We start from the raw sequence: 26,408 nt of genomic DNA on the forward strand, positions 1-26,408 counted from the left end.
GACTGTTGAGTCATCATGTCGTCATGGGTGTGCCTACACTCTGTTGGGTAACATGATATCACTGGTACGAAAAGGTCCACTTTTTATGGAACAATTATCCCGTGGGATCGTTTATTATGGGCAAAAACCGAAATGATAACATTGTAAGGGAGCTCATCCTTTCTCCCCAAAAAGATCGTTCTTCATCAAAAAAAATACAATTCATTTTATTTTTCCTCGTTTCCTTTTCAGCCTTTTGACAAGTGCTACATCGGAGCTACTCCAGATGTGGACGAAGAACGTGTCTTTCGTGGTCAAATGTCGGCTATCTACCTTTTCGCCGAGGCTCTTAGCCCTCACCAAGTGTGTGCCATGCATCGTCTAGGACCCGGATATAAGGTGAGTGCATTAGTGACTAATATGAAGGCAGGCACCTCTGGCGTTCAGTCTTCGAAGCCTTAGAGGCCTAGAAGTGGGATTTCATGGGCCCACCAATTGATTGGAACACGTCCAACTGTCTTGTTAATGTAATGACCAGCGGTGCGTTAGATGAAAAGGGGTGGGGAGTAAAACCTTCGCCATAGTTTTGCTCCATTAAGGAAAGTACTAAATTTTTGGTGCTTCCCTTCCTGGAAACAAGTCTGAGTGGCTGTGTGTTCTAAAAGAGGAACGGTGCGAGAATGGCACGTGTCTGAGGTACCAAAGAACCACTTGTGTACTGAAAGAGTGGAGTTGGTCCACAATTTTCTGTTCTACCCATAGTTGCCAATTGGTTGCCATACGTAGATGGCAACCAATTTGTCGTTTGATTAGGATAGAAAATATTTTGTGTCAATAACAATTATGTTTCACGTTATTAAACATTTTTTTTGAGGATCTTGAGAAGCCAAATGTGCAATGAATTGGACATTTAATGTTCTGATAGACATGTTGCGATTTGACGTGTGCAAATGCGATTCATTACCTACAGCTTGGAGGATTCCTATAGTGTTCTTTCAATAAAAATCACTCAACTGAGAAAATGAAAAGAAATAATTTGTTAAAAAATATATGCAAATAAGTTATCTACTAATCTATATGCATTTAGTAGTAAAACGCAAAAACTTCTTTACCTTTCTGACGATGGCTTTAAACATGGGTATCCATACCATATGCTGGCTTTTTGCTCCATATGACGGCTGTTTTCTTCTGGTGGCATCTGTTTGGTAACTTTCTCCACCAAAAATCTGGCAACTATGGCTTCACAGCGTTGGGAAATTGCGGGTGGTAAGAAGGGGTCAACTGGTTTAATGTGTTTAAACTGCCAATTTCTCAATGTGCTGCTGCTGCTGCTGCCTGAAAATGCATTCATTCTTGGTCGGTATGCGGCGAATCCCAGTTTTGTTTGCTCTCAACCAAACACATGGTTGGGTTTAGGTTTGAGTTTGAAATCGTGTTGAAGCCCAGCATCATTTTAGAAACTTTTATTTACCCTTTGAAATGTTCCTCGACGTTCAAGAATAACAACACAATTGCCCGGCTCACAACCAGCCCAATGCAGGTTTATTGTGCTACATGTACCCAAGTAGGAATCCGAGGGGGTCGTCTTTATTGCATTACCCCTGGTTAGGGTTCAGGCGCCGCCGACGATGCCTTTTGCCAGAAGCAATTTATGGAGCACATCCAACATATTCCCGGGGAACGAATGAGCCTTCTTCGCTTTTTCGATGAAGCTTGTTAGGAATTCTCTTGGAAAAAGGAATGTTGTAGCCGAGTGCCACGTGCAAGTACCACTGTACATACCGCATTGACGAAAGAGCCCGGGACGAGTGGAACACAACATCATCATCCAACAACATTATTTGTCTTGGCATATTTCACTTTTGGTGGCATCCGTGCGTGGTGTCTGTGGTCTTAAAGAACCCTTTGTGCATATGACAGCGATGATTTACAGATGGTGCAAGTGCCAGCGAAATGGTCTTAAGGGTTTGATAGACTGTGCCAAGGGTGAATTAGTTGTTCCATCCAGATATTAGTGAACCATGCATATACATATACCGATACATAAAATACGTTTCGGACGGCACAGTTGGGAATAGGCCACTAGTTTCAAAGCCCTGGCCTTAGTTGATGCTGAGTGGGCAAAAACAATGGGTATAATGTACATCCATTCTCGTGTAGCAGCCCATTGTGAGACCTTGACACAAAATCCTAATGATTACCAGAGTCGGAAATAGAGGCATTCCATCGCTTCTGCCCTTATATGCAAGCATAATCTCCTTAAGAGCTAGTGCTCGTTGACTGAAAGTGATGACTACGATTGCCTAGTACTTCTCGCCACCCTTGTGCAACTCATCTTTATTTGTCGTTGGCATTGTTTATGGCACATCTCGATGCTATTCTTTGCAAAAACCCAATATTTAAAACACTTCTAATGCTTATTTCCAGAACCAATTTCGATTCGAAACTGAAGGAGGCCAATTGAGTGAAAATCATCGAAAAGTCCTTTACGAAGGCCGATTGTCGACGTCTATTGTGTTCCTGTACAACCCAGTGGCTACTGATGGGCAACTGTGTCTCCAATGCACACCCAAAGGAAACACCAATCACTTTGTGCATTCCCCGCATGCTCTTATGATGGAGGTAATTGATGAATGCTCAAATGTCCACATACTCTTCATGTTTGCAAACTCATTTTGACTAGGTTTCAGTGAGTAAATAATGCAATTTTCCGCCCATTTGTGACGTTTATAGCGTTTCAGGGGCATTTTTAAGGCCTTTAAGTTGTGTATTAATCTGACCAATAATCTGACCACGCCAATAAGCGGTAGATTCAAACTTCTTCATTTTGACACATATCAATCTCGTGTATTATAGGATGTAAAGGCTGTGGTCACGCATTCAGTGCATTCCACTTTGAATTCCATCGGTGGAGTCCAAGTCTTGTTCCCGTTATTTGCTCAGTTGGACCTTCCCTCTGAGACATTGGATCACAAACACGGTAGCGTCCAAATCAATGGGTCTGGGAAAGATCAAAGCCTCTGGTAAGACCTCAATTTGCATCTGATGCTCGCTAAAGTGTTTTCCCATGTTTGTTGGGGGCAAATATTCCAACATTTTCCATCTTCACACTCCCTTCCCTATATCCCACATGCTCATACGAAATATCTGCAACGATCCCACTCGGTTCCATCTTGGTTCCCCTTTTCTCTCTCATTGTGCAAAGCGTGGAACTGTGTCAAGTTTTTTTTTGTATCATTGTGCAGAACCACTGTTCACTTGTTCAGTTGTACCCGTGAAATAGTTGGCCGTGCCAGAAAGTTCTGGGTGAGGGTCGTAGTAGTGCCGGGTAAACTTGACACATCTGTCATGGCACATTTATGGAGGATGTCCAACTTCATACGCTTCTGACAGAGACCCTTGGTCGTCTTTCCACTTTCATATTTTGATGTGACCCGTTCCAGGATGGTGGAGCATGGACAGAGGAAACTGAACTAATTCGTATTCTTAAAGCCCGCAGAATCCCAAGTTTGAAAGGTTCTGTTAGAATTCGTAACCTGTGGAACCTGGAGAGATAGAAAGTTGCACGGGGTCTCGTTGTCAGTCGGCTCACATCTCAGGTCACGGAGGAATTTGACGAAAGAATTCCAGCCCACCAGTACTGTAATCTTGTCACACTTGCATTTTCCGCTTTTACTTTCGAGAGATATTTGGATTGTTTTTCGAACAAAGCTCTGGCAACCGTTTCCTTCCGACAAAAAGTGGACCCTTTGAAGAGATCGATTTCTGTTTGGTATCTCATCTTTTGTTTTACGTCCGAGCAAAAGAGGTTGTGCACTTTTATGACTACTCCCCAGTCTCCCATCAAATTCTTCTTTTTCGGCCTCTGTACTCACTGCAAAGTCGGTGTGGAAGTGTTCCACTAGAATGGAACTTGAGGGTAGTGGACCAATCTCCGAATGGTAGTTTCACAATTCAGATGTATTAGCTAAGGTTTCTGGTCTTGAATGTCTCTTGATTTATCGCGAGACTTTGCGACTTTAGGGAAGCATAAATTAGTCGGCCTTGCTCAACTACGGTCCCAAAATTTGAATGCTGGAAATGCGCAATTTCAAATGATAATGCCCTTGAGTGTCGCTCCTTTCCCAAAAATTGCTGCCCCATTTCAGCTCATAAGAGCAATCTCAAAAGGATAAAGGGAGTACAATTCTTCTTATCGAGAATGATCGACATGCTTGAGGGAGCGTTAGAGATGGGCGACAGATGGGCGGTCCTTGGCCAAGGGTCCAACTCATGAAGCGATGGTCAATCCTTTCAGTTCAATTGAGTTGTCAAGTATGAGATGGACTCTTCAGATACGATCCAATTCACGCGAATGAACCCGACAGTTTAAAGTCTGCCTTCTCCTCGTCGCTTTGTCGATGGAATGAAGAACGAGGTTTAAACGCAATGATATGGAAATCTGTGCATCGCTTGTCCGTACTCTATCTACACTCCCGGCTCTGGTTTTAAGAGTCTCGCTTCAAGCTGGAGGGATCATTTTAGTTTTTTTGAGGGAAATTGCATGCAGAACTCGACCTCAAATCTTGATTCTTAACGATCAAAGATGGCCCTAAACCATGGCTCGTGGTTCCTTCCCCTCAATTCTTCCTAGTGTTAGAGGCCCTTGGAACGCGTTTTGAGCTTCTTGGCAATGCATCTGACAGTTTTAAGAACAGTTCTCTGTGAGTCTCCCTCGCGACCCAAGGAGGCAAGACAAGAAAGAAAAATTCCCAATGCTCTTTTTTCACAATGCCCTTCTTGTCTTTCTCTGGTCCGAAAATCAGGTTGCAAAGATCCAAGTCAAAGGAGCTCTCCAGCAACGTCTAATTAGGGTCCCCTTTATCGAGGGAGTTGGACTCGTTTGCTCATTAATTACCTCGTTTCCGGGAAAAGGAATCCTTTGTGAAGGCCAAAATAAGTCAATGTTGGAAAGGAAGGGATCAAAAGGGATTTCATTTCATTAACTCGAACCTGTTTTCCTTTCTTTTCATGATGATCTCCAGTTCCACGTTGATGAGCTTCATTTGCGAATTGGTTGAGAGCTCCCCAAGTATTCAGCAACAAGTCATCTCTGGTCGTGGATTCTTGGTGATCTCGCATCTGTTGAGCAAAAGTTCCAGAGATCACCTCACCTTGGAGTTGCTCCAGACCTTTCTCAAACTCACCAAATACCTCGTCACGTGTCCCTCCAATAACACCGATCTATTGTTGAAACAGCTTTTGGACCATTGTCTCTTTAACCCGGCACTCTGGATCCACACTCCGGCCAACGTTCAAACCAAGTTGTATTCCTATTTGGCCACGGATTTCCTCAGTGATACCCAAATCTACTCGAACGTTCGGCGAGTCTCGACGGTTCTTCAAACCATGCACACGCTCAAGTATTACTATTGGATCATCAACCCTCACGAACTGAGTGGGATCAATCCCAAAGGAACAGGTTAGTAGGCGAAGTACATGGCCCTTGGGACCAGTTCGTTCAAGCATCAAGATTCAGCTTCATTTAATGGGGCCTGGGGAGAGAGATCAAGTGTTCCCTTAATAAAGCCATGACTAGAACTCAACTTCATGAACTATCTATGTACAGTAAAGAATTTAAGTGTTCCAAGTAATTAAACATGTTTCTTATTCTTACTTGACATTGTACTGATATCAAAGTACCTTTTTAGTTGAGCTAAACATTGTCTCTAAGCTGAGGGTTACAATGATCCTGCAAACCGAATCACTTAGAGTTCTCTTATTATTTTGGATAAGCTTAGGTGAACATGCGAAGTATTTTGCTGAGAGGTTAATAACTGAAGGAAAAGAGTAATATTTGCTCAGATTGTTCATGCTTGCTCATACCATATACATACGTTCAAGTGATATTAACGTGTTTCAGATGGCCCTCGGCCTTCTCGAGAAGAGATCAAGTCCATCCGATCGTACATGCTCCTATTCGTGAAGCAACTGATCATGATCGGGAACGGGGTCAAAGACGATGAGCTCCAGTCCATTTTGAACTACGTGACCACGGTGAACGAGGATGACAACCTCCATGACATCCTGCAAATGCTCATGTCTCTGATGTGTGACCATCCCGCCACTCTCGTTCCGGCCTTCGACACCAAAGGCGGTGTCAAGGCCGTTTTCAAGATGTTGGGCTCCAAGTCCCAGACCATCCGGCTGCAAGCATTGAAATTGTTAGGATTCTTTCTCTCCAGATCCACGCACAAGTAAGAATGCGTCCAAAGGAGAGCGTCACTATGTTTGAAATGACTTTGTTTTGGGATTGCAGGCGAAAATACGACGTGATGAACCCGAACAATTTGTACACATTGCTGGTGGAAAAACTGCTTCAGCGTGAGGAGACCCTCACTGTGGCCACGTACAATGTGTTGTACGAAATCTTAACTGAGAACGTGGGACAAAACCTGATTTATGAGAAGCATCCTGAACCAGAACCGCATTTCCGTTTGGAGAACCCAAGTAAGGAGACGGGGAAAAAACGGTGGCCTCCATTCTGATTCCTTTTGCAATGCTCAATTGAATACCCGAGTCCTTTTCAAGATCATTGAGAGGAATATGGGACCAATACAGAGCTAGATAAAATAGCTGCACATTTCGGGGTATCGGAATGCTCAAGATTTTGCGTTCATTGATTTTGGGAAATCTGCCACAGTCATGATAATGATTATTACGTATAAAGTAACACGCACATTCGAATGAATAAGAATCAAAACCACTCTATATTCTTCTTTCAGTGGTCTTGAAAGTGGTAGCGTCTCTTATTCGTCAATCGAAACCGAATCAGAAACTGGAGGAGGTCAAGAAGCTGTTCCTCTCAGACATGACCTTGCTTTGTAACAACAATCGTGAGAACCGCCGGACCGTTCTCCAAATGTCCGTATGGCAAGAATGGCTCATTTCTATGGCTTATATTCATCCCAAGAATGCCGAAGAGACCAAAATATCCGACATGGTTTTTGCCCTGTTCCGCATGTTGCTTCATCACGCCGTGAAATTCGAATTCGGTGGTTGGCGTGTTTGGGTGGATACCTTGGCCATCGTCCACTCCAAGGTCTCATTCGAGGAGTTCAAGTTACAATTCAATAATGTGTACGATAAATATGACAAAAGACGAACCGACCAAATCACCGATCCGAAGCAGCGAGCTAAGAAACCCGTTTCAACCATCACAGGGTTGGCTCAAGATCGAGACGATGTCGATGACGAAGATGTGGAGGATGAAGATGAAGAACGGTCCAGAGAGCCCGGGAATGAAGAAGAGGCCTTTGAGGAACTGTCTCTTGAAGAAGAGGAGGAGGAAGACCCGGCTGCCAAAACTAAATCCCATGAAGAAGTGGATGCTTTTCCAACTCGAAAGAGATATCTAGGTCCACATCCGGGTAAAGTCTCAGAAGAAGCCAGTGGTACGCAGGATCCAGATGGGCCTGCTTCAAACAAAGCCAAAGATCTTAAGAAGCCACCGCCCACATTCAGTCCTGGTCCATCCCGACCTCCTTTCCGAATCCCAGAATTCCGTTGGTCCTACATTCATCAAAGACTGCTCTCAGATGTGTTGTTCTCGTTGGAAACGGATATCCAAGTCTGGCGATCCCATTCCACCAAATCTGTGATTGATTTCGTGAACAGTGCCGAGAACGGTATCTTTGTGGTGAACACGGTTCATCTCATTTCGCAATTGGCCGACAACCTCATCATTGCTTGTGGAGGCTTGTTGCCTTTGTTGGCTTCAGCTACGTCTCCAAATGTAAGTAAAGTACCATTGGTCTCTGACCCTATTGCCATATTCCTAGGTTCATGAGAACAACTTGGTTTCTTTCAGAATGAGTTGGACGTGCTGGAACCTACTCAAGGCATGCCAATAGAAGTGGCGATAACGTTTTTACAAAGATTGGTCATGATGGCTGATGTGCTAATATTTGCCTCCTCATTGAATTTTGCCGACCTCGAGGCCGAAAAGAACATGTCCTCGGGTGGAATTCTCCGTCAGTGTCTGCGTCTCGTTTGTACTTGCGCCGTCCGGAATTGCCTTGAGTGCAAGGAAAAGGCTTCAGGCGGCGGAGGAGGTGGAGGTCGAGTCATTGTCCCCACGCCACTGGGATTGACCAATGAAGGTGCCAATCAGCCTCCGGCCGCGGGTAAACCGGGTCAACCGGCGAGGCAATTCAACAAAGAGGCCTTAAGCAAGGTACGTCAATGTTTCAACAAGGACCACTGATTGTGGATATATTGTGTTCGGATCTAATGACGCAAACTTCCAGGTTGCACTGGACAGTCTGAAAGTTCAGGCGAGTGGAGTGAAGGATTTGGAGAAACTTCTTCAAGATATGGATGTCAATCGACTTAGGGCAGTGATCTACCGCGATGTGGTAAGTGTCCATTAAAAAAAAAAACACCGACAAGTGAGACCCATATCAAACCATACTTCCATTCATTTATTGTAGGAGGAGACTAAACAGGCTCAGTTCCTGTCCTTGGCCGTAGTCTACTTCATCTCCGTGTTGATGGTATCCAAATATCGTGACATCTTAGAGCCTCCAATTCCAGGCGGAAGCAACAATGGCAGCACCCACTCTCGGACCCAATCCGGTAAGAAACCTAGTGCCTTGATACCTCTCGCTATCCAATCACCTTTGAGGAAAAAAAGCACTGCACTCTTGTGGCGATGACGCACTTCTTTACATCATGAAAACTATTCAGTCCCAATCATTTCCCACCGGACTCACCGCATCCGGAGACAGCAACTCTTTACTCTAGATATAACCGAGTTTTGCGATTTCTTTCTCTCTTTCTCTTCCTCACCAACTCCTCACTTCTTAATCTCGACACATGTCTCGCAATTTTAACCCACGTCACTCCCAATGTCCTCCGACAAACCAAAGGCCCTCGTGGGAAATGTCCCCCACGGCCTCAGCCTTTCCATGGGTCCGACTGCTCGTGCTATCACCAAAATAACGGCGCAGACTCGTTGAGTCCGCCTTCGCCGGTTTCCAATCTAGACGATTACTATGTTTGCGAATGCTCTTCCTGTCGGAATTTGGGCAATTCCGTGGACATTTGTTGCCAATGCTGTGCCTGCTCAGAGGGACATCCATTGAAGAGTCCCAACAATTTCGGCACTCCGGGTCGATATCAGGTCCGATCCGTGGCTTTGACCGGCGAGAGTGATGACACGTTGGAGGTGTGTCTCAACGAGGACTATGACGAGGATGATCTGGCTTTGGCTCACTCAGTGGCTGAAGGTACGGGCACGTGTGCGGATTGTCGGAGCTCGACTTCGCCTCCGGAGCGAGGACCCGCCTTCACTGGCTGGTCTGGACAGCCACGCCCCCTGAACTCGATACGGAGCGCCATCCAGACTCGACACTTCCATCCCAAGATGGGCAATAACGGGGGGGTACATCACCACCATCATTCTCACACCGTTGACACGGTCACTTCAATGAATAGGGGGAAAGGTAATGTGGAATGTGGAGCAGCTCAAGCATGACAACTGCCGAAGACGATCCCTGATATCTCGTAGTCTCATCCCTACCCAATCCGAATCGGTTCCGCCATTGGCGCTTTTACTCTTGCTCTATCGATGTTTTTGATCTCCTATTATCATCTTGTTCAGTATCTCTCGCTCTCTCTCTCTCTCAATGTGTTGATGGTAAAGTGCTAGTGATATTTAGGTAATTATCGTTTGATGCATGCGTCAATCTAGTGACAAATGTTTTGATGCTGACTGTGTCGTGCTTCGACTTTGATATCCTGTTCATGAAGAACGGTTTCTATTCAAGTGATTCGGTTCATTTCAGGCTGTGATAAACCCAACTTTGTGGACGAACGACGGATGTCCCATGAAAGCTCCAAAATCCTCAAAGATGATGAATCAAGCATGATGGAGGAAGTGACGGAGAGTGAGCTGCAGGTTAGAGCGCCATTAAATTTTTATATCGCTTCATATTTTATCTGCCAACCACAAGCCTTGAGACACTTTTTTTGAATCTAACTTGATCGCCTAACAGAATTTGTTTCGATCCAAGTCTGCATGCCTTTTCTTGATCTCTCTATCCTCTTATTTGACAACGGCAGATGGTTTCCTCCTCTACTACTAATTCAGCGAGTGGACCCAATGAAAAGGCCGCCACCACCAGTCCAGGTCAAGCCTCAAGTGTGAGTTCGAACTCGAGTGCGGATGTCACGGACGGTGGGCGGCACTCCAAACGATCGTCGAGTTACTCCTCTCCCACCTCCAACAACAAGGACAAGAAAGAGGTACCTCCTGCTCCCAACCACTCAGCCGCACACTGCCTCACTCACACGATACATGAACTAACAAACCACACACATGCACTTCGTCCTTGGAACTTTCTTGCTTTCATTTGGAAAGGCTCGAATATGTTCGTTTCTCACAATTAACTCTCTTTTCCAGTTCAATGGAACCTCGGCTGCGGAAGACGCTCTCCAGACGTTCCAAGAGGTCCGATTGGAGGCTGCTTCGGAGCCTTCGGGCAGTGAGCCAACCAATGCGGAACGAGGAGAGCGAATGAACGAAGAGATATCGGTTCTTTCGCCCATGCCTCGCAATTTGAATATCGCCCCTACTCATGAGAGCGATAGCGAGGCCAACAAGAACCGCCCAGACGACCTAAACATCAAGCCGTTTGCTCCGAGCAAACCTTTGCCCGTTCCGACTCCATCCAGAGAGGCCACTCTCACCCAAAAATTAGAGCAAGCTCTAGGTAAAATAAGATATTACGACAATGGCCAAATGTGCAGGGGGTTCAACGTTTTGGTCGTGTAGGTTTTAAAACTTAGGGATATGGTCACTTGACACATTTTTTATATGTTCTTTTTTTGCGGACTTCCTTACCGCTGCTTACAGCAATTCAAGACGAAAAACTTGTTCGTTTTAATTAACTTTTACTTTCATATATTATTTGATCGATCAACGAATTAGACCCACATACTCCCTACGAATATAAGAGGGAAGCAAGTTAAACAATGAAGGAGCCCGAGAAAGAAGAGATGTGGACTTCATTGTTCGAACTATCCTGGATTCTCGAGGGCTTGAAGGTTCTCTCAAAACGCACATTAAACCTCTACGGTCACTAGAATTGACCCTAAATCCTGTGTTGGGACAAAGCTCATGGATGCTTTTGTATCAGATACCTTTTCGTGCCTTGTCTGAACCCTGTACAATCCTAACCTTTCTAGCCTCTCCCAATATGAGAGCTCTCTCAATCCTACGATGTTCCTAGTGAAACATCTTTGGACTTGTTCGACCTTTTGCAAACCTGCTGAACTCATTGGAGCCCAAATGGGTGAAGAATAATCAAGATGTGGCTGAACAATCGACTTGTACAGAGTTAGCATCGTGATACTATCTCTGGACTTAAATGTGCGAGTATCCAACCACATGTTTGAAAAGCTTTGCCAACTTTCAAGTGGATATGCTCATCGAAAAACCATACCGAAAAAAAGAACCTTGCACAGTGGCAGATAATTTTTTTTATCAATTATTCAAAAAACCTCTTAACAAGCAATTTTGACTTTTTAATAGACTTTTAGTCAAGAATTAAGCAATTTTTCGCAAATTTTACCACCAAAAAAATATGTCCAAAAATTGATAGTCGAAATACTAACATCAGTCAAAATGATGAATTGTTTTATAATCTCAAAAGTATTGCGCATGTAAAAAAAATAACTCAATTGAACGTCTGCCTGGAACAGAAAAGTCAGTGCAAGTTTATTTGCCTCGAGAGATAAGGAGATGGTCACAATTCGCATCATTTGATACAAAATTGTCATTGAAAACTAATTTCATCAATGGACTGAAGAAAAAAGTAAAAGTAAGGAAAATTTATGCATGGAAAGTGTTTGTAAATCTTGAAAACTCATATGATCAAAACGTCGAATCGAATTAATCTAAAATGAAACGACAAAACGATTTGAACGATAGAGAGGACCTTAATCTGCTTTAGCCTCAAAAGAACGACAAAAATGTCACAAGTGAAGCATTGTTTGACAAATCAATTGTTATCTCAAGACTTTTTCACTCTGCTTGTCTTTTTTGTTGATCTAAATCATCAAAAAAGGTGACAAACTCAAATATCAGAAATGCTTATCCAGAATTCCAGCAAATTTTCTCTATTGACCTTAAGGTTGATTAATGAAAGCATACCAAAAGTATCTCTGAAGCTGAACGTGAGTGTCAAAAGTATGTCCAAGCTCTCAAATTGTGAGGATCACTTCCAATTTTTTCGAAATGGAAGACTGCAAACTGTTTTCTATTTTTCAAAAAAAAAATCCCTTGTATTCTCTGGTCCTTTAAGCTACTCTTTGTTTCTGACTTATTGCCATTTTTTGGGAGGTCATTGTCCTAATTTTCAGCAATATGAGGCTAAAATACAAATCATCTGTTTACACAAAACACTTTGCTCAGGTTTTGGAAAATATTTGCTGAAAATGTAAATTCTAAAATAGCAAAAATAATTCATACACTGATTTTTCAAGCTTTGAAATATTTTTGTAAATGTTGAGATGTAAAAATGTGACTTTTATTAAAATACAGTGTCAATTGAACAGTTTCATACAATTCTACATTCAATCTCTAAACAAAGAACAGTGAAAAGCCCGCTATCTAAAAAATCAATTTTCGCAGACACTGATTTTTCAAGCTTTGAAATATTTTTGTAAATGTTGATATGTAAAAATGTGACTTTTATTAAAATACAGTGTCAATTGAACAGTTTCATACAATTCTACATTCAATCTCTAAACAAAGAACAGTGAAAAGCCCGCTATCTAAAAAATCAATTTTCGCAGAAAATGACAATTCATTTTTGTTGACTTTCCAGGCTCGGTTTGTCCATTGTTGCGAGAGATCATGGTCGATTTTGCGCCATTTCTCTCCAAAACCTTGGTGGGTTCCCATGGACAGGATCTCCTAATGGAAGGCAAGGCCATCATGACTTTCAAGAACTCCTCGTCCGTGGTAGAGCTCGTGATGTTGTTATGCTCTCAAGAATGGCAAAATTCGCTGCAAAAACACGCCGGACTGGCCTTCATTGAATTGATCAACGAGGGTCGTTTGTTGTCCCACGCCATGAAGGATCACATTGTACGTGTGGCCAATGAGGCCGATTTCATACTAAACCGCATGCGGGCGGATGATGTACTCAAGCATGCGGATTTCGAGTCCGCTTGTGGGAACACCTTGTCTGATCGCACGGAGGAGGAGAAAATGTGCGACCATTTAATCACAGCTGCTCGTCGACGAGATGGCGTCTTGGCTGGACGATTGGTAGACAAAGTGGTGGATGTCTTAAGTACCCGACATGGAGCTTGGTCCAAAAGGGAAGATGGGCCTCGAGACTTCTGGAAGCTAGATGTCTGGGAAGACGATGCTCGACGACGACGAAGGTGAGAGGAAAAGAAAATCATCTGTAGATTTGGTCACATTTTTCCAGATCGCTGTTCACGGTGGTGCCACTTAAAAAGATTTTGCTCAAATGATAAGAATTCTATTTGTCTTTTTTTTATTGTTAACACAACACAAGGATCAACTGTGATAAACAATGCATCATTTGAAAGTAGTTCTGATTAATATGTTAATGAACTGAAAACGTATTAGAAGTTAGGACTTGTGAAAACGTGATTAATAGATATTGTGAGTACCCTTAGTGATGGTTGAAATTTCTTAAAAAATCCATTGGGCAGACGCTGATGTCGTATTTTGCATCAAATTTTATCGCTATACCTTAAAGCAAATTGCCTAGACAGATGATATACTTTTTCAATGTCCCAAAACTTTTCTGAAGCATGCAGAAAAATAGTTTGTAATATCACTTGAAACAACTTAATATTTACAATGTACAACTAAGATGTCTTAATTGCTAACCATGAGTTTTAGGAAAAGGCGATTTCTCCAAGTGTCATAAAATTCAACGAAGCGGCAGAAATGCAAAAATGCCTCAGAAAACTCTCTATTCTCTAGATGGCTTTACACTCGACTGTTTAAATCAATAGAAATATTAAAACATTATCACAAAACGCCAACGAAAAGTGTTGTTCGTATGTCGAGCAGAAATGCGAGAGGTTTGCACAAACCGGTTTTCTTCCTAATGCCTCGGTTTAGCTCTTTCGTACATCCGAACCGTCAAACTTTTGGAATTTCTACTCGACATGAAAATACCATAGTTTGTCGGAGTTTAATTATCCTGTTACGCATAGAAAATGCTGAAGAGTACATATACTTGATTTGATACATTTTGATTGTTTAGATCGATATGTGACTCCAGCCGAAATGTAAAAATAAACAAGCCGTTCGGTTTTCGTTTATAAATATACGAGAAGAAAAAGGGTTTTCATCTAATGAAATACTTGATTAACATATTTTTTTAATTCCTCAAAATAGTTGATTTTGCATTTGTCAATACATTTTTATAAGAGCTTCACTTTAAAGCTGACAAAAAAGGCGAGCATCATCTCTACCTAACAGTTTTAATTACTTCATCAGGAAACCCTTTCACTAATGTACTCTGATATAGATTGTTTGTGAGCACCAGAACCTCGACGAGCTAGATGGCGCTACATGCATTTACTGAACTGTAATGTAGCCAACTCCTGAATGTCCTTCTTCATAAAGATACCCTGATAATTGATACCTGTTGGGGTTGTAAATCTTGCGGTTAACATTTATCGCTAGAGGGCGCCCTAAGGTGGGCAAACATTGAGAGTATAAATATTCTTTCTGCATTGATATTCTGATCATTAGGTCATATCTAGCATTTGATATCATTTCAATTGGTGCCTGGCTATGATCTAATGGAGTTTTGGAGTCTCATAGTTGCCATGTTACGTCACAAAATGAGGTTATAATTGGACCAAAATCGTATAAAATAGATTTTTTGGGAGCTAAGTAGCTTTAGCAGGTATCAATAATTTGGATAAAGGTTTTAGGGTCACGTTTAATTGACACAAATACATCAGTTGGCTGTGTGTTGTAAGCTTGTGAGATGATTTTTCAAGAAATAGAAAATATATACTTGCAGTGCCATCGATATCGTTAAGAGACTGGTGCTTTATCGCAATCGCAATTTATCACCTGATCTCGAATTAACAAAACCCTGGAAATAACCGAATGAAATTTTTGAGTCCCTTAGCTATCCTAGTTGGTGGTAAAATGAAGTAAGAAATGGGCCAATGTTTTGAAAGTTTGATTATTATTGATGGTATTAACAACAGCAAAAGGGTCTCTTAGAAGTGATACAATTACATTGAACCATTTTACTTTAAAATTGTTGTGTGATTCTTCATAAACTACATCTAGCGTCATCTAACTATTAAGGATTGGCGCTCTGGGTTTCTCCAATGTTAATATGAATATCCAACATCAAATGCAAGTTATCGTTGGATTAATGTATAAGTATGTCCTTTGATTTTTAGATTGATACGAAATCCATTGGGTTCTACCCACCCTGAGGCCACCTTGAAGGCTGCGATAGAGCATGGAGCAGCCGAGGATGCGATTGAGGCCGCCCAAGCTGAATTTCACGCCCACCTAGCCGCAGCGCGATCGCAAAATAATCAACAATCCAATAATCACGACCTAGTGGAAGACTCCGAGCTCGTTGGAGAGGACCGAGAACTGGATAGTGACTCCCAAGGTGATTTAGCGATGCTTATCTCCGAACAAATTGCATTACACGAGCATCGATATTCTTTAATGAGTGAGTGGTTCTAAATTGTGGTGATTGGTTTCAGGGCCCATCAATATCAGCACTCCAGCCATTCTCGTGTCGCCGGGGATCTCGTTGTGGGGAACCATCTCGATTACGTCCTCGGAGGTCTATTTCGAGGTTGACGAGGACCACGATGAGTTCAAGAAAATTGACTCGCAGGTAGGTGGAGTACTTGTATCAGTAGTGATAATGTGAGCTGCATTCAGGTCTTGGCCAAGAAAAGTGATTAAAATACCACAGGCCTCTTGCTCTTTGTTGTTAGCCATCAGCATTTTGATGTTGATGAAAGGTTAGTCCGAAATCTGAGAGCTCAGCTGAAAACTTCCTCCATGCTTAGGAGTGATTTTTCTTCATAATTCAACCAAAGGAACACACTTGACCTGGAGGGAAAGTTTTCACGGGATCGCTGAGTTCGATTTCATTGTGACGGAGTGCCTCAAGGTTCAGAGCTCTCCCCAGCTCGAATGAGCATACCAAGCAATCATATTGTTCTAGGGCGTAACTGTGCTGTAAAGATAGCATCTCTTGGCTCCACTTGACTTGTTGATTTAGTGAGGCCGTAATAAACTTGCTTGAGATGTGAAGATAAGAGAAGAAATGAGAGGTAAAATCGCCAAAAATGGTGGCGCCCTCCGAGACGGCCAAATCATTCGAAACAAAAGAGCCTCCCTCTCAACGAGTTGTGAGTCGTGATGATTGAATGAAGTCATGGATTTAGAATCACAATAACGCCAAGCTTAAAAGTCTCTTGTGAAGATTCGCCGCCATTGAATAGTGAATAGGCGGCCATGCATGCCGCGCTACTAAATCCTACCCTGTCTTTGTTTGTACTCAACATGAAAGGGCGAAGAGAAACATTGCGCGGAACCCACAATTAGATGCTCGTTTCGGCCCCAATCCTAACACAAGACCTGTCATCAATGTTTACACAACCACACATTTACTCATAAACCCAGAGATTTTCTGTGATACAGATTAGGATTGACTAAATGAGTTAATGGTCGCGACTTATAGTGCCAAAGCTTCAAAGACTATTAAAACAAATATCTAAAGATAAAAAAGCTACAAATATTTTCAACATTCGACACCTCTCGAATACAAACCTCGTCGTCACAATCTGTGCGTTGCTTTAAAATGGGTGGATGGATGTAACTTTTGTTCTCATATGAGAGAGTCTGTCATCATCATTTTGTCTGCAGCCCTGTGTGGTTTTCATTCAATTTGCTGAGCCCCCAATTTTCATAGAACACTCAATAGACTAATTATAGGTTTGCCCATCTCTCTGAACAACTTATGGCATGGGCTTACCCAAAGCGAAATAATTTTGCCATCTCCCCGAATCGTTCCCTTTTTTAATGGGATCGAGCTCATGTTGTGTGAGAATTCTACCAGAGATATCTTCCTCTACATCCAGAGACATTCTCCAAAGAGCAGAAGCCTCCACCAAATGTCACAACAACCCCAATCAACAAATCAATTCTGGAGAGACTCACATGGGAACTGAAGGCATTAAAACCGTCTTCGATATCCATCCAGTCTCACTCCCCCTGTAAACTGTGTTGGAAAAAAAGTCAGTGATTGTTTCAACCACGACTACCAACTGGCCTTTTACACATTATCATGAGGTTGGCCTCGAACCCACTGACAACCGCACGCAGTCAGCCGTTGGTTGGATCAAAGGAAGTGGTTGTCAGTCATAAACCAACACACCACATCGTCCTCATTCGGGCAATTCCATCGAAATCTGATCCGAAGCCGAATTACGCTCGTAGCCCATTGAAGTAAAGCTGGAGCCATACTTTACCGAGGTAATCGTGGGCCAGGTGGTCTGCAATGTGTTGATGATACATCCCTGAAGGTGGTTGTCAAATCAACGGAAAGGTAATTGATTTTCATCAACGTAAACAAGTCTCTCGCTCTTTCGTTCTTCCATGGCCAGGGGCCAACCCAGGGAATGCCTTAAAAACGACTTACCTGGAGAGAGAGAGAGAGAGAGAGAGAGAGAGAGAGAGAGAGAGAGAGAGAGAGAGTGAGCGAGTGAGGAGTTCGATAAGTTTCCCATCATCAGTTCATTACAATCTGATATGGCTGTACTGAAGAGGGGTCATGATGATGGGGATTCCTGAGCGAGCCTCGAAGACAGGTTATGATCATATTATTAGTTGGATGGACCTCGTATCAAGTCGCTTTGGCTCTCGAGTCCTGCGTGGAGTTCGTTTCCCTCCGTTTCCATGTTGACAGGCTAGTCCATCATTCTTGACGAGAACGAACAACGTTCCGAAGTTCATTCACTACCGCTGTTGTTTCAAGAGAAGGGCGAGAGAGAGAGAGAGGGGGGGGGGAAGATGAACATTCATTTCCAAGCCCCCGGGGATTAAGTAGCCGAGTAATTAACATCATCCCCCATGGTCGAGAAGTCGCTCTGGGTCATGGCTTGACAGATATTCGGTGATCTGCCAGTTTTCGCAACTTGGTATTTTTTTCTGGAACGGGCGAAGAGTCTTGGGTTAGAAATTCACTTTCGATGGCAAATTTGAGAATTTGTGCCCATTATCACATTCAATCCAGTGAACCCAAGAAGAGTGGTTTGAGAGGCTTTTGTGGAAAGTGAAACTCGTGGTATTTGGTGGTCGAATGGCATTTGTCCCTGTCAACCGCAACATCACAATTACGGGTCTTGATGTCAGGTCCTCGGGTGTTTACCCTGTCTGCTGGTCCATCTGTCTGCCTGTCTGTGGGCACATGAAAGCGTGTACGACCAAAATTATCTTGGTCAGGGATTGGAGGGCAGGCTGATCATTAGAATGTCAAGTGGTCACCCCACTTGTTTCCTCGAGCTAAAAAAGAATATGCCTCCAAGCTGCTTCCATTTGATGTGACGGCCCAGAGACGAGATGCTAATGACCGGCTAATTGCTCTCATTATGCACTTTTTGTTGGTTATTTTGCCATTTCACGGGCGAAGGCATATTCAAGGAAACCTCTCGAGGTATTCAAGAACTGTACGTACGCTACCAATTCCTACGACAAACAATACCAAGGTGGTCGTCAAAGGCCCATCCGTCATGGAGAAAGATTGCGAGGGTGGACAGGCCAGAAATCTGATCTGTGGCATATTATCCCACTCTGGATCAGATCTCACGCCTCAACCTCTGCCCCACATTCCAAGCCGACTTATGTGAAATCAGAGTTGACTGCCATCCCAACAAGAATATCGTCCAAAGTGGCCAAGACCACTTGGTCAAAGTGTGCTTTTTCTCTGAAAGGGTCACCCGTGATGAGTGAGCATGCTTCGCCATTCAATTGCTGTCATCGAACTCTTTTATGACTTGAATGGCTTCGCCCTAGGAGGTCTGGGTTTTGTCTCCAGGTCATTGACTAGATATATGTACAGTATGCATTGCTCTCTTTCTTTTACTACGAATTATCGTTGGCAATTATTTGTACTCGTCATTGAGCATCGACCACGTTCTCAAAAGTCTCAAGATGAAACAGTGGGCCAATTTATGGAGCAACCCGATTTAACGGATTTCGAGAGACAAGAAGACACATGTCTGTCTTCTGGTGCGTGTGGCCATCGTAAGTTCATCACGGAGATTGTGCCACCGGTGTCGCGATGGGTTTGTCGTAAAACTGTTGGGAAGGCGGCTCAAAGGCTTGAAATATTTGATTTCGAGCATGGCTCTGATTTCTGGATTGGTTCTCGTTTTCTCGGTGTGTTCACTTGACATCCGAACTGTCAGCAAGTGTTGGCAGTTCTCTTTGAAGGCTCAGCATGCAACCCGATGATAATGCTGCCGAGCTTGCCACTCAGAAATGGAAATGAGGGTATCTGTGGAGTTCCATGCGGAAGATCTTGCTCTAAACTAAGATCCTGAAACCCCAGGATGAATGTCTCATAGATTGAGCATTCGCGTCAAGAAGTAGAAAGGCTGATAAGGTAACTACTAGAAGATTTCAAGGTCTTTTGTCTTTCTGCAATGGCTCCCCTAGATAACTAACGCCACAAATCGACCTTAAAAGCATTTTCAGATTGTAAAAGTCTTCCATACTTCTAAAGCAAATCCAGATGTACTATAGAAATTGTAGGCATCTTTGGCATCAAATTGGAGAGTGATTTTGATCAAAATCCTAATCTATCTAATGATATGAACCCAATGTTTGCAACCTCCTCAGCTGAATCATGGCTAGATTTAACAATTCTGAAGGGTCTGCAATCAGAAGTTCAAAGTGCAAGATATGAAAATTCAACTCAGTTCAGTTGAAAGGGCTCAATCAAAACTATGGCTGCAAGTGTTTTACATGAACTAAGAACTGGGATCAGTTTTCCCCAAGTTCGCACTGACAATGTGGTGTTCCAATTGCATACGCAGGTAACCTCCGTTCTCCTGATTGGTTCATGCCTTCTAGTGATGACCAGTACTTTGATAGACCATCCCATTCAGTGCACCACTGGAAAGGAAATCCCTGAAGAGGTTATGAACACATAATGCTGGATTCACTCCACATTCACGTTACCCGATCGATTTTATGAGAGGGATAATTTGCCTGAAGCTCACCCTGGCGTTGGAAATCAGCTACCCGAAGAGGAGGAACGATACCACACCTACTATCAATGGGTGTATCTGACTCTGTTTTTTCATGCCGTCATGTTTTGGTTTCCGAGTCGAATCTGGAAATGGGCTGAAGGCCAAGAGATCAACAAGATTGTGAGGAAAGTATTCGTCGACGAAAAAACAATGATTGTTAAAATTTCGGACAAGCGAATGCCGCTTCCTCGAAAAGGAGAAGAACGTTTCAAGGACTTTGATGATTCTGTGGCAAGACTTGCCAAATGGTTTGTAAAGTATAGTGTGCATACCAACAAGTTCAAAGTTTACTTCAGACAGTTCGTGATTTGTGAGATTCTCACTGTCATAAACCTCAAAAGTCACATTTTGTTGATGCACTTCTTCTTGGGAAATGTATTTGCTACATTTGGATTCAAGTTGTGGGCGACTGCCGAGATGAGCGTCGAGGATCGAGATGATATATTTAATATGATATTTCCGAAAGCAGGCAAATGCACGTTCCAGAGGATGGGACCTTCAGGCACCATTCAAATTCAGGATGGGCTTTGTGTCTTACCCGTGAACATCATCAATGAGAAAATCTACATTTTCTTCTGGTATTGGCTAAGCATCTTATCCGTTGTGACCCTGTTCTGGATTATCTATCGAGTCTTGACCAGTTTTATCGTCTCTTTCCGAGCATGGGAGCTGCGGTCACGTCTTCACAATTGGGCCTCAAAGATTGAGGTTAATGGGATTAACAAAAAACTCGACGCGTTCCAATGGTTCTTCTTAAGTCAATTGGGCAAGAATTTAGACCCAAGAGTGTTTCAGGCTATTCTCAATGAAATTGACGGCATTCCTTGTTTAGACAAAAGTGTTGAGAGTAAGTGTCTTTGTTTTAGCTAATGCCGCGGACAGTTTGATAACGAGGATGTCCACTTTAAGTTGTAAATGAACCATTTGTCTGTGGAATAACTGGAAACAATATTATGGCTTTCTTGTCTAATAATAATAATCTTTATTGAAATACTAAGAACTCTCATTGGATATAGTTGTTGCTTATTCAAAACACTACATGTACCACACATTCATGACATTGTAAGTGTTGAGAATTTTTTGGGGCACAGTTACTGCACAGTTACTAATTTTGGGATCGTTCTTCAATCAGTGCTTGAAAGTTTGATGAGACCTTGACATGACATTCTTGATGAGTGTTGAGCAAAAGAATGCTGGCCATGGTGAAGAGAGCAGTATGATGAAGGGCAATTCAATAGCAATAACTTCATGGACAGGTTAATGTTACTGTAGGAGAGTTTGACGACGAAATTTAATTTGAGGCCCTTATCTCGACAAGCTTAAACCAATGTTGATCTTGTTTCTAAGAATTGAGCCTCGAAGAAGTCTGAGATCCTTCATTTCAAGGCAGCTTACACATATCGAATCGAACGCTCACTTTCATATAGCTACTACAATCTCTCTCCCCTCCTTTTACGATCTTTGTCTACCGGGGGAGTACAGACTGGGATATCTTTCTCTATAGCTACAGCTACACCGCAATCCGCTCTTAGCGGTCCCTTTTTTATTTGAAACATCCATTATGCGAGATCATTGGGCGGAAACAATAGGTTCTGACGGAAAATCCAAACTTTGGAAGTGGTACGTAGGCAATGAGCTCAGTTACGTATTTTCTAGCGTAGGCTTAAGATCTTGGCCTTTTTCTATGTGCTGACTAAGACTACTAAGAATGGCTCCGATAAGGATTTAAATGTATGTTTTGAGCTCTCTGATAAAGTTCAAGATAATGAAAATGGGTTGCATGAGTGAGCCACCTTCTGACTGCAATGACATGTCACCGAACTCTGATTAATCATTGCTAAAGGTAAAAACTTACGTTTCTTGTACAAAAAGTCATTGTCTCGAAGAAAATCCCATTCATTTCAAAGATGAGTTCTTCTGATTTCTTCCCCACCATCCATCCATTCATAGCCAAGCCAAGCTCCTTGTCTACCCTTATTTGGTCATTTCCATAGACATTCCAGGATCTCCAAGAACAACTGAGGCTATTCAGATAAATGCTTCTTTAAGTTGTATAGGTCAGGCTTGTCTAAGACTCAGAAAAAGAGTCTCCTCTGGACTAAAGTCGAGCTTGGAGACCTCATTGAGATCAAGGAAGCCTTACCCGAACGACGGATTGGAAATGACATTTGGGTTCCCAACCTGTGAGAGAGCTTTTTTGAAGGACAAGTAATCGTAAATGGACTTGGTGTCTCCGACCCCCCGCCTCCAAAAGACATCAGCACGTCTTGAGGGAAGCACTCGAGCCATTTGTCAGCTCCCACTAATAGAATCGTCTTCAACGGGTTTCCTATCCAAGTCAGGAGGATCCCGGATGAGAGACTTCTCGAGCAACTATCATGGCTCCAAGATTTGGCACGGCCACATTAGTAGAGCCATTGGGATAGTTATTGACTTGGTTTGGTGTTTTCCTTGGTTTTGATCCTTCTCTCCTTGATCTTGGAAAGCGATCCTAGCGGCTGAGGCAAGGCAGGCATTGAACAAAAACAAGCATTCATGGCGCCGTTGTTTCTAGAGATAAAAGCCTATTTCTCGGCGGGAGTTCGCCTTTTGACAGACCTCAAGACTTCTCAGGGATGATTTCTCGAGTTGAGGAGGCTTGATGAACGGTGCTCCTTCCACCGAGGATGGATGTCTTGAGATCACCTCACGGATCCGACCAGATCGCTATCACTTGGTTTACCCTCCTTCCAAATTGAAACGCGCGAGCTAGACTTTTGAGGTTCAATTACGCTTTTGGCTTTGGTATGGGTTTAAAATTTAATAGAAAACGAGAATTAGTAGGCGATGTCATTGCATTGTGTACAAACTGCGGCTTTTAACACCAAGGAAAATGAATGGATTTGAGACATGAAATATCACACAAGAGAAAACCAAATCTCTCTGAAAGTGTCTTTTCTCTATCTGGAATAACACAACTAAGCGGACTTGAACCAAATGTGACGGCGAAAATCGCCGCTCGGCGTTTTTTTTTTCTTCCCGTTTTCGCCGCGCTAGGCTTTCCATGTCGCTCTAAATACACCGAGAGACTTAATAACACTGCTTGGAGCGACGCTTGCCGAGATGTTCCACTTCACAAAAGCTGATGATGGAACTTCACTAGTAGGGATGGCTCTGGCCACAAGAAATCGACCATCTAGAGCTTCTCGAAGGCCCTCGTGTTGGTCATGAGCTCTCTGGACAACCTCCAGACTTGTTTGGAGGCGTTCTCCATGGCGCTCGGAGACTTGCCCCGGAAAAGATCGAGGTTAGGGAGGAAATAATGCGGGCAACGTTTGCATTGGAGACACGAGATGAGCTGGAGAAGAATCCCCGTCAAACGGTCACCGATGGCGGATTCATCCCACTCCAATTCTCGTGGATGTTTCTCACACTCGTAGAGCAGGAGAGTCTTCATAATATAGGATGTGATTGGATTGCCCGGCAAATCCAAGTGGTTGTCTCTTAATGTTTTAAGGATTGAAAGACACTTTCTTCGACAGCCGCCGATGAGCAGGCGGTTCTCGGCCTCGAGAAATGAAATGACCCAAGCATCGCCCTCCATGGCAGATTGCTTGCCTTGTAATGACAGACACTCTTTTGAGAGAAGGTCGAAGCCCTCGGTCTTGACCTCAGCCACCAGATTCGGGTGTGGCCAAGGGATGTGAGGCAGTGGCCAATGTGCGGCGGAACGCGGCCAGACGCCGCTGCATTTGAATGCGGGGGTGATTTGGACCACGTAGCGCTCCCTGATCCTCAATTTGACCTCACTCGTGTCACTGACCATCTTTAAGATGTCCCTGTAGGCTGATTTGTCACAGGCTTGTGCCACCAGTGTCTGGAATCGGGACCGAATCTTGCGCGCCGAAAGGTATCCCGAGGCCGTGATGAACTCGACCCACAAAGACATGGACCTTTTCCGTCCATCGGAGAGCTTTAATACTGCACATCCGGGAAGGGACCCATCGTCAACAAAGTTGAACACGCCCATTTGGTTGAGAAACAAGATCACTTCGAATTCATTCGGGGCCAACACGTCAAAGCCCTCATATCGACCATTGATCTCGGTCAAGCTTGAGATGAACCGAGGCTCTTGGATCTCGACCTCCTTGAGCACATCTTGAACGACCTTACAGATCTCTCGGATCACTTTGGCAATGTTGTACTTGCGATGATGAACTCGATCGCCGTAGAACTTGTTCACCTGGAACATCAGCTTGGATGTGGGTCCAATCATATCCGATGGAACCAACATCCTGGAGCTTACCTATCTGTTCCCTGCCTTCAAATCTTAAACTGGAGAGATGACTTGGGAATTTATTTTCTGCCTTTGGAATGCTCCCGCGCCACATACGCTCCTGTTGTCTCAGGGGGTTAACGAAGCGCAGTTTTTTTCCTCTTGGCTTCAGCCTCATTACTCGTGGCTGTGGCGCCACCCGGGCTCGAACTAATACCGTTCTCCCCCCTCTCGCCAGGCTCTATGCTCCTTCTCTCTCTCTCTCTCTTTCTACTCTTTGCCTTTCCGAGTAATGGAATGACTGGCATGTCGACCGGGTACGAAGCGGAGCCACTTGGGGAGAGCTGCCAAAACTTGGAACCAGACTCACCCATCATGTGTCAGAGCGTCTCATTGGTCGACGGGAGCGCTGGAAAGGAGGAGCTACTGGCGGAAAAGCGAGCGACGCTGGGGCGCTTCCGCAAACGGGAAAAGAATCGATTCCTTGGGTGGAGGCGGTTGCGCGGCCTGAACGACCAACTGTTCATTCACTTCCAGATAGGAAGTCAGATTAGAATGTTTTGTCTACAGTACTTGTGTACCAGTCATTATTTGGGAATTTAGTGTTTGTCGCTCGGAGCAGTTGTTGCAGGCTCTAGGGAGTAATGGTTAAGTTGGATGGCTCGATCAAACAAAACTTTGGTTGGAGTCCAGTACCATTTCGTTGTCTTTGTGACATTTTGAACGAGTGATGGGGAAACTTGATATCAGGAGTCCAGATTCCAGGCCAGAAACCAGATTCCATTTCTCCCCGTCTTGCTTGCACGAAACCAGTTATTCGGCGGTGATTAGAGGTCAATGGCAGAAACAAAAGACGATATCAAACCACACATCTTGTTGAGGGCACCACAACGAACCCAGCGAGTTATGTACTGTAGGCTTAGTTAGTCGTATAGCAACTGCCGTGACTTCGTACATGTAACAGAAACATTGGGAAGGTTAACCAGACTGCCATAAATTGTTGAAATCTCGGCAACCATTTCGAGAAACATTGTTTGTTGGTTTTGGCTTTTGATAATGATGGGTTTGAGAGGTGTACCTGGCCTGACATGGTGGAGATGGTGAGTCAGCATGAGGCCAACATTTGATGAGCTCCCCACTGGGATCGACAATGCCCGTCAGTCCACAAACTCTTCGTCACTTTGCATGGGAGCTACGACAAGCGCACATTCACCCACATCAGCTGAACCGCTGAAGTGTGTTTGTGTGTGGTATTTAGTCTCAGGGATGACCATTTATTTCGAATGAGTGCCTAACAAGACTGTGTCTTTTTAAATCATGCCAATGAAGATCCTCATGAAAGGAGAACTGAGGATTAAGGATTGAAATGTTCTTTTCGAAGCCCTGTCTGTGCCTGGATTTTTTCCACCCTAATCTCTATCGTTTTGTCCAAGAAGATGTGCGGATTGAAGAGGGTCACCAGGACTAGAATTGGAGTACCATGAGTACCATGAGTACCAACCACTCCTCCCCAAGTTGGTATGTCAATGTTGGCATTGTCGTGGGGGCTCCTAATCTCTACCGTCCGATAAGCATGAAATTCACCCCAATGATGGCCTAACAATGGCTCCAGCAACAATCCGTGTGCTCTACTTGCAACGGATTCTCTGGAGCTTGAACAACGTACGACAAGAAAGTTCTCCTGAAGCTCTGGCGGATTCTAAATGTGGAGATATTTCACAACCAAACTTCGCCTACATATGACCTCAAGTTCTCGAGGTACTCGACGCTTCACCCTAAGTGCTTATTGAGCAAAGACAAATGCATTCACCCGCCATCTCGCACCCTG

The 26,408-nt window shown here is 43.7% G+C and overlaps 2 protein-coding genes across 4 annotated transcripts in view; one reads left to right on the forward strand and one right to left on the reverse strand.

Annotated features, from left to right (window-relative positions):
• The window catches only part of LOC131878571 (neurobeachin-like), a 66,127-nt gene that overhangs the window by 20,456 nt on the left and 19,263 nt on the right, over positions 1–26,408 (forward strand). The window contains exons 8-24 of one of the 3 annotated variants that reach the window (XM_059224587.1): positions 232–378; positions 2,407–2,601; positions 2,836–3,002; positions 5,004–5,440; positions 5,882–6,215; positions 6,278–6,468; positions 6,744–7,753; positions 7,829–8,194; positions 8,268–8,375; positions 8,451–8,595; positions 8,889–9,464; positions 9,807–9,919; positions 10,084–10,266; positions 10,424–10,733; positions 12,852–13,416; positions 15,442–15,662; positions 15,760–15,896. In XM_059224587.1, the coding sequence (XP_059080570.1) occupies positions 232–378; positions 2,407–2,601; positions 2,836–3,002; positions 5,004–5,440; positions 5,882–6,215; positions 6,278–6,468; positions 6,744–7,753; positions 7,829–8,194; positions 8,268–8,375; positions 8,451–8,595; positions 8,889–9,464; positions 9,807–9,919; positions 10,084–10,266; positions 10,424–10,733; positions 12,852–13,416; positions 15,442–15,662; positions 15,760–15,896 (5,205 nt within the window). The remainder of the gene's footprint in view (positions 1–231; positions 379–2,406; positions 2,602–2,835; positions 3,003–5,003; positions 5,441–5,881; positions 6,216–6,277; positions 6,469–6,743; positions 7,754–7,828; positions 8,195–8,267; positions 8,376–8,450; positions 8,596–8,888; positions 9,465–9,806; positions 9,920–10,083; positions 10,267–10,423; positions 10,734–12,851; positions 13,417–15,441; positions 15,663–15,759; positions 15,897–26,408) is intronic. The other 2 variants (XM_059224588.1, XM_059224589.1) reach the window with 2 other exon arrangements.
• On the reverse strand, positions 21,277–24,910 carry LOC131878573 (protein mab-21-like). The gene has a single exon (XM_059224592.1). The coding sequence runs from the start codon at positions 24,596–24,598 to the stop codon at positions 23,501–23,503; it is 1,098 nt and encodes a 365-aa protein (XP_059080575.1). The 5' UTR covers positions 24,599–24,910; the 3' UTR covers positions 21,277–23,500.

Source organism: Tigriopus californicus, chromosome 3, assembly GCF_007210705.1.
Source record: "Tigriopus californicus strain San Diego chromosome 3, Tcal_SD_v2.1, whole genome shotgun sequence".
In the NCBI taxonomy this organism is placed as follows: Eukaryota; Metazoa; Arthropoda; class Copepoda; order Harpacticoida; family Harpacticidae; genus Tigriopus; species Tigriopus californicus.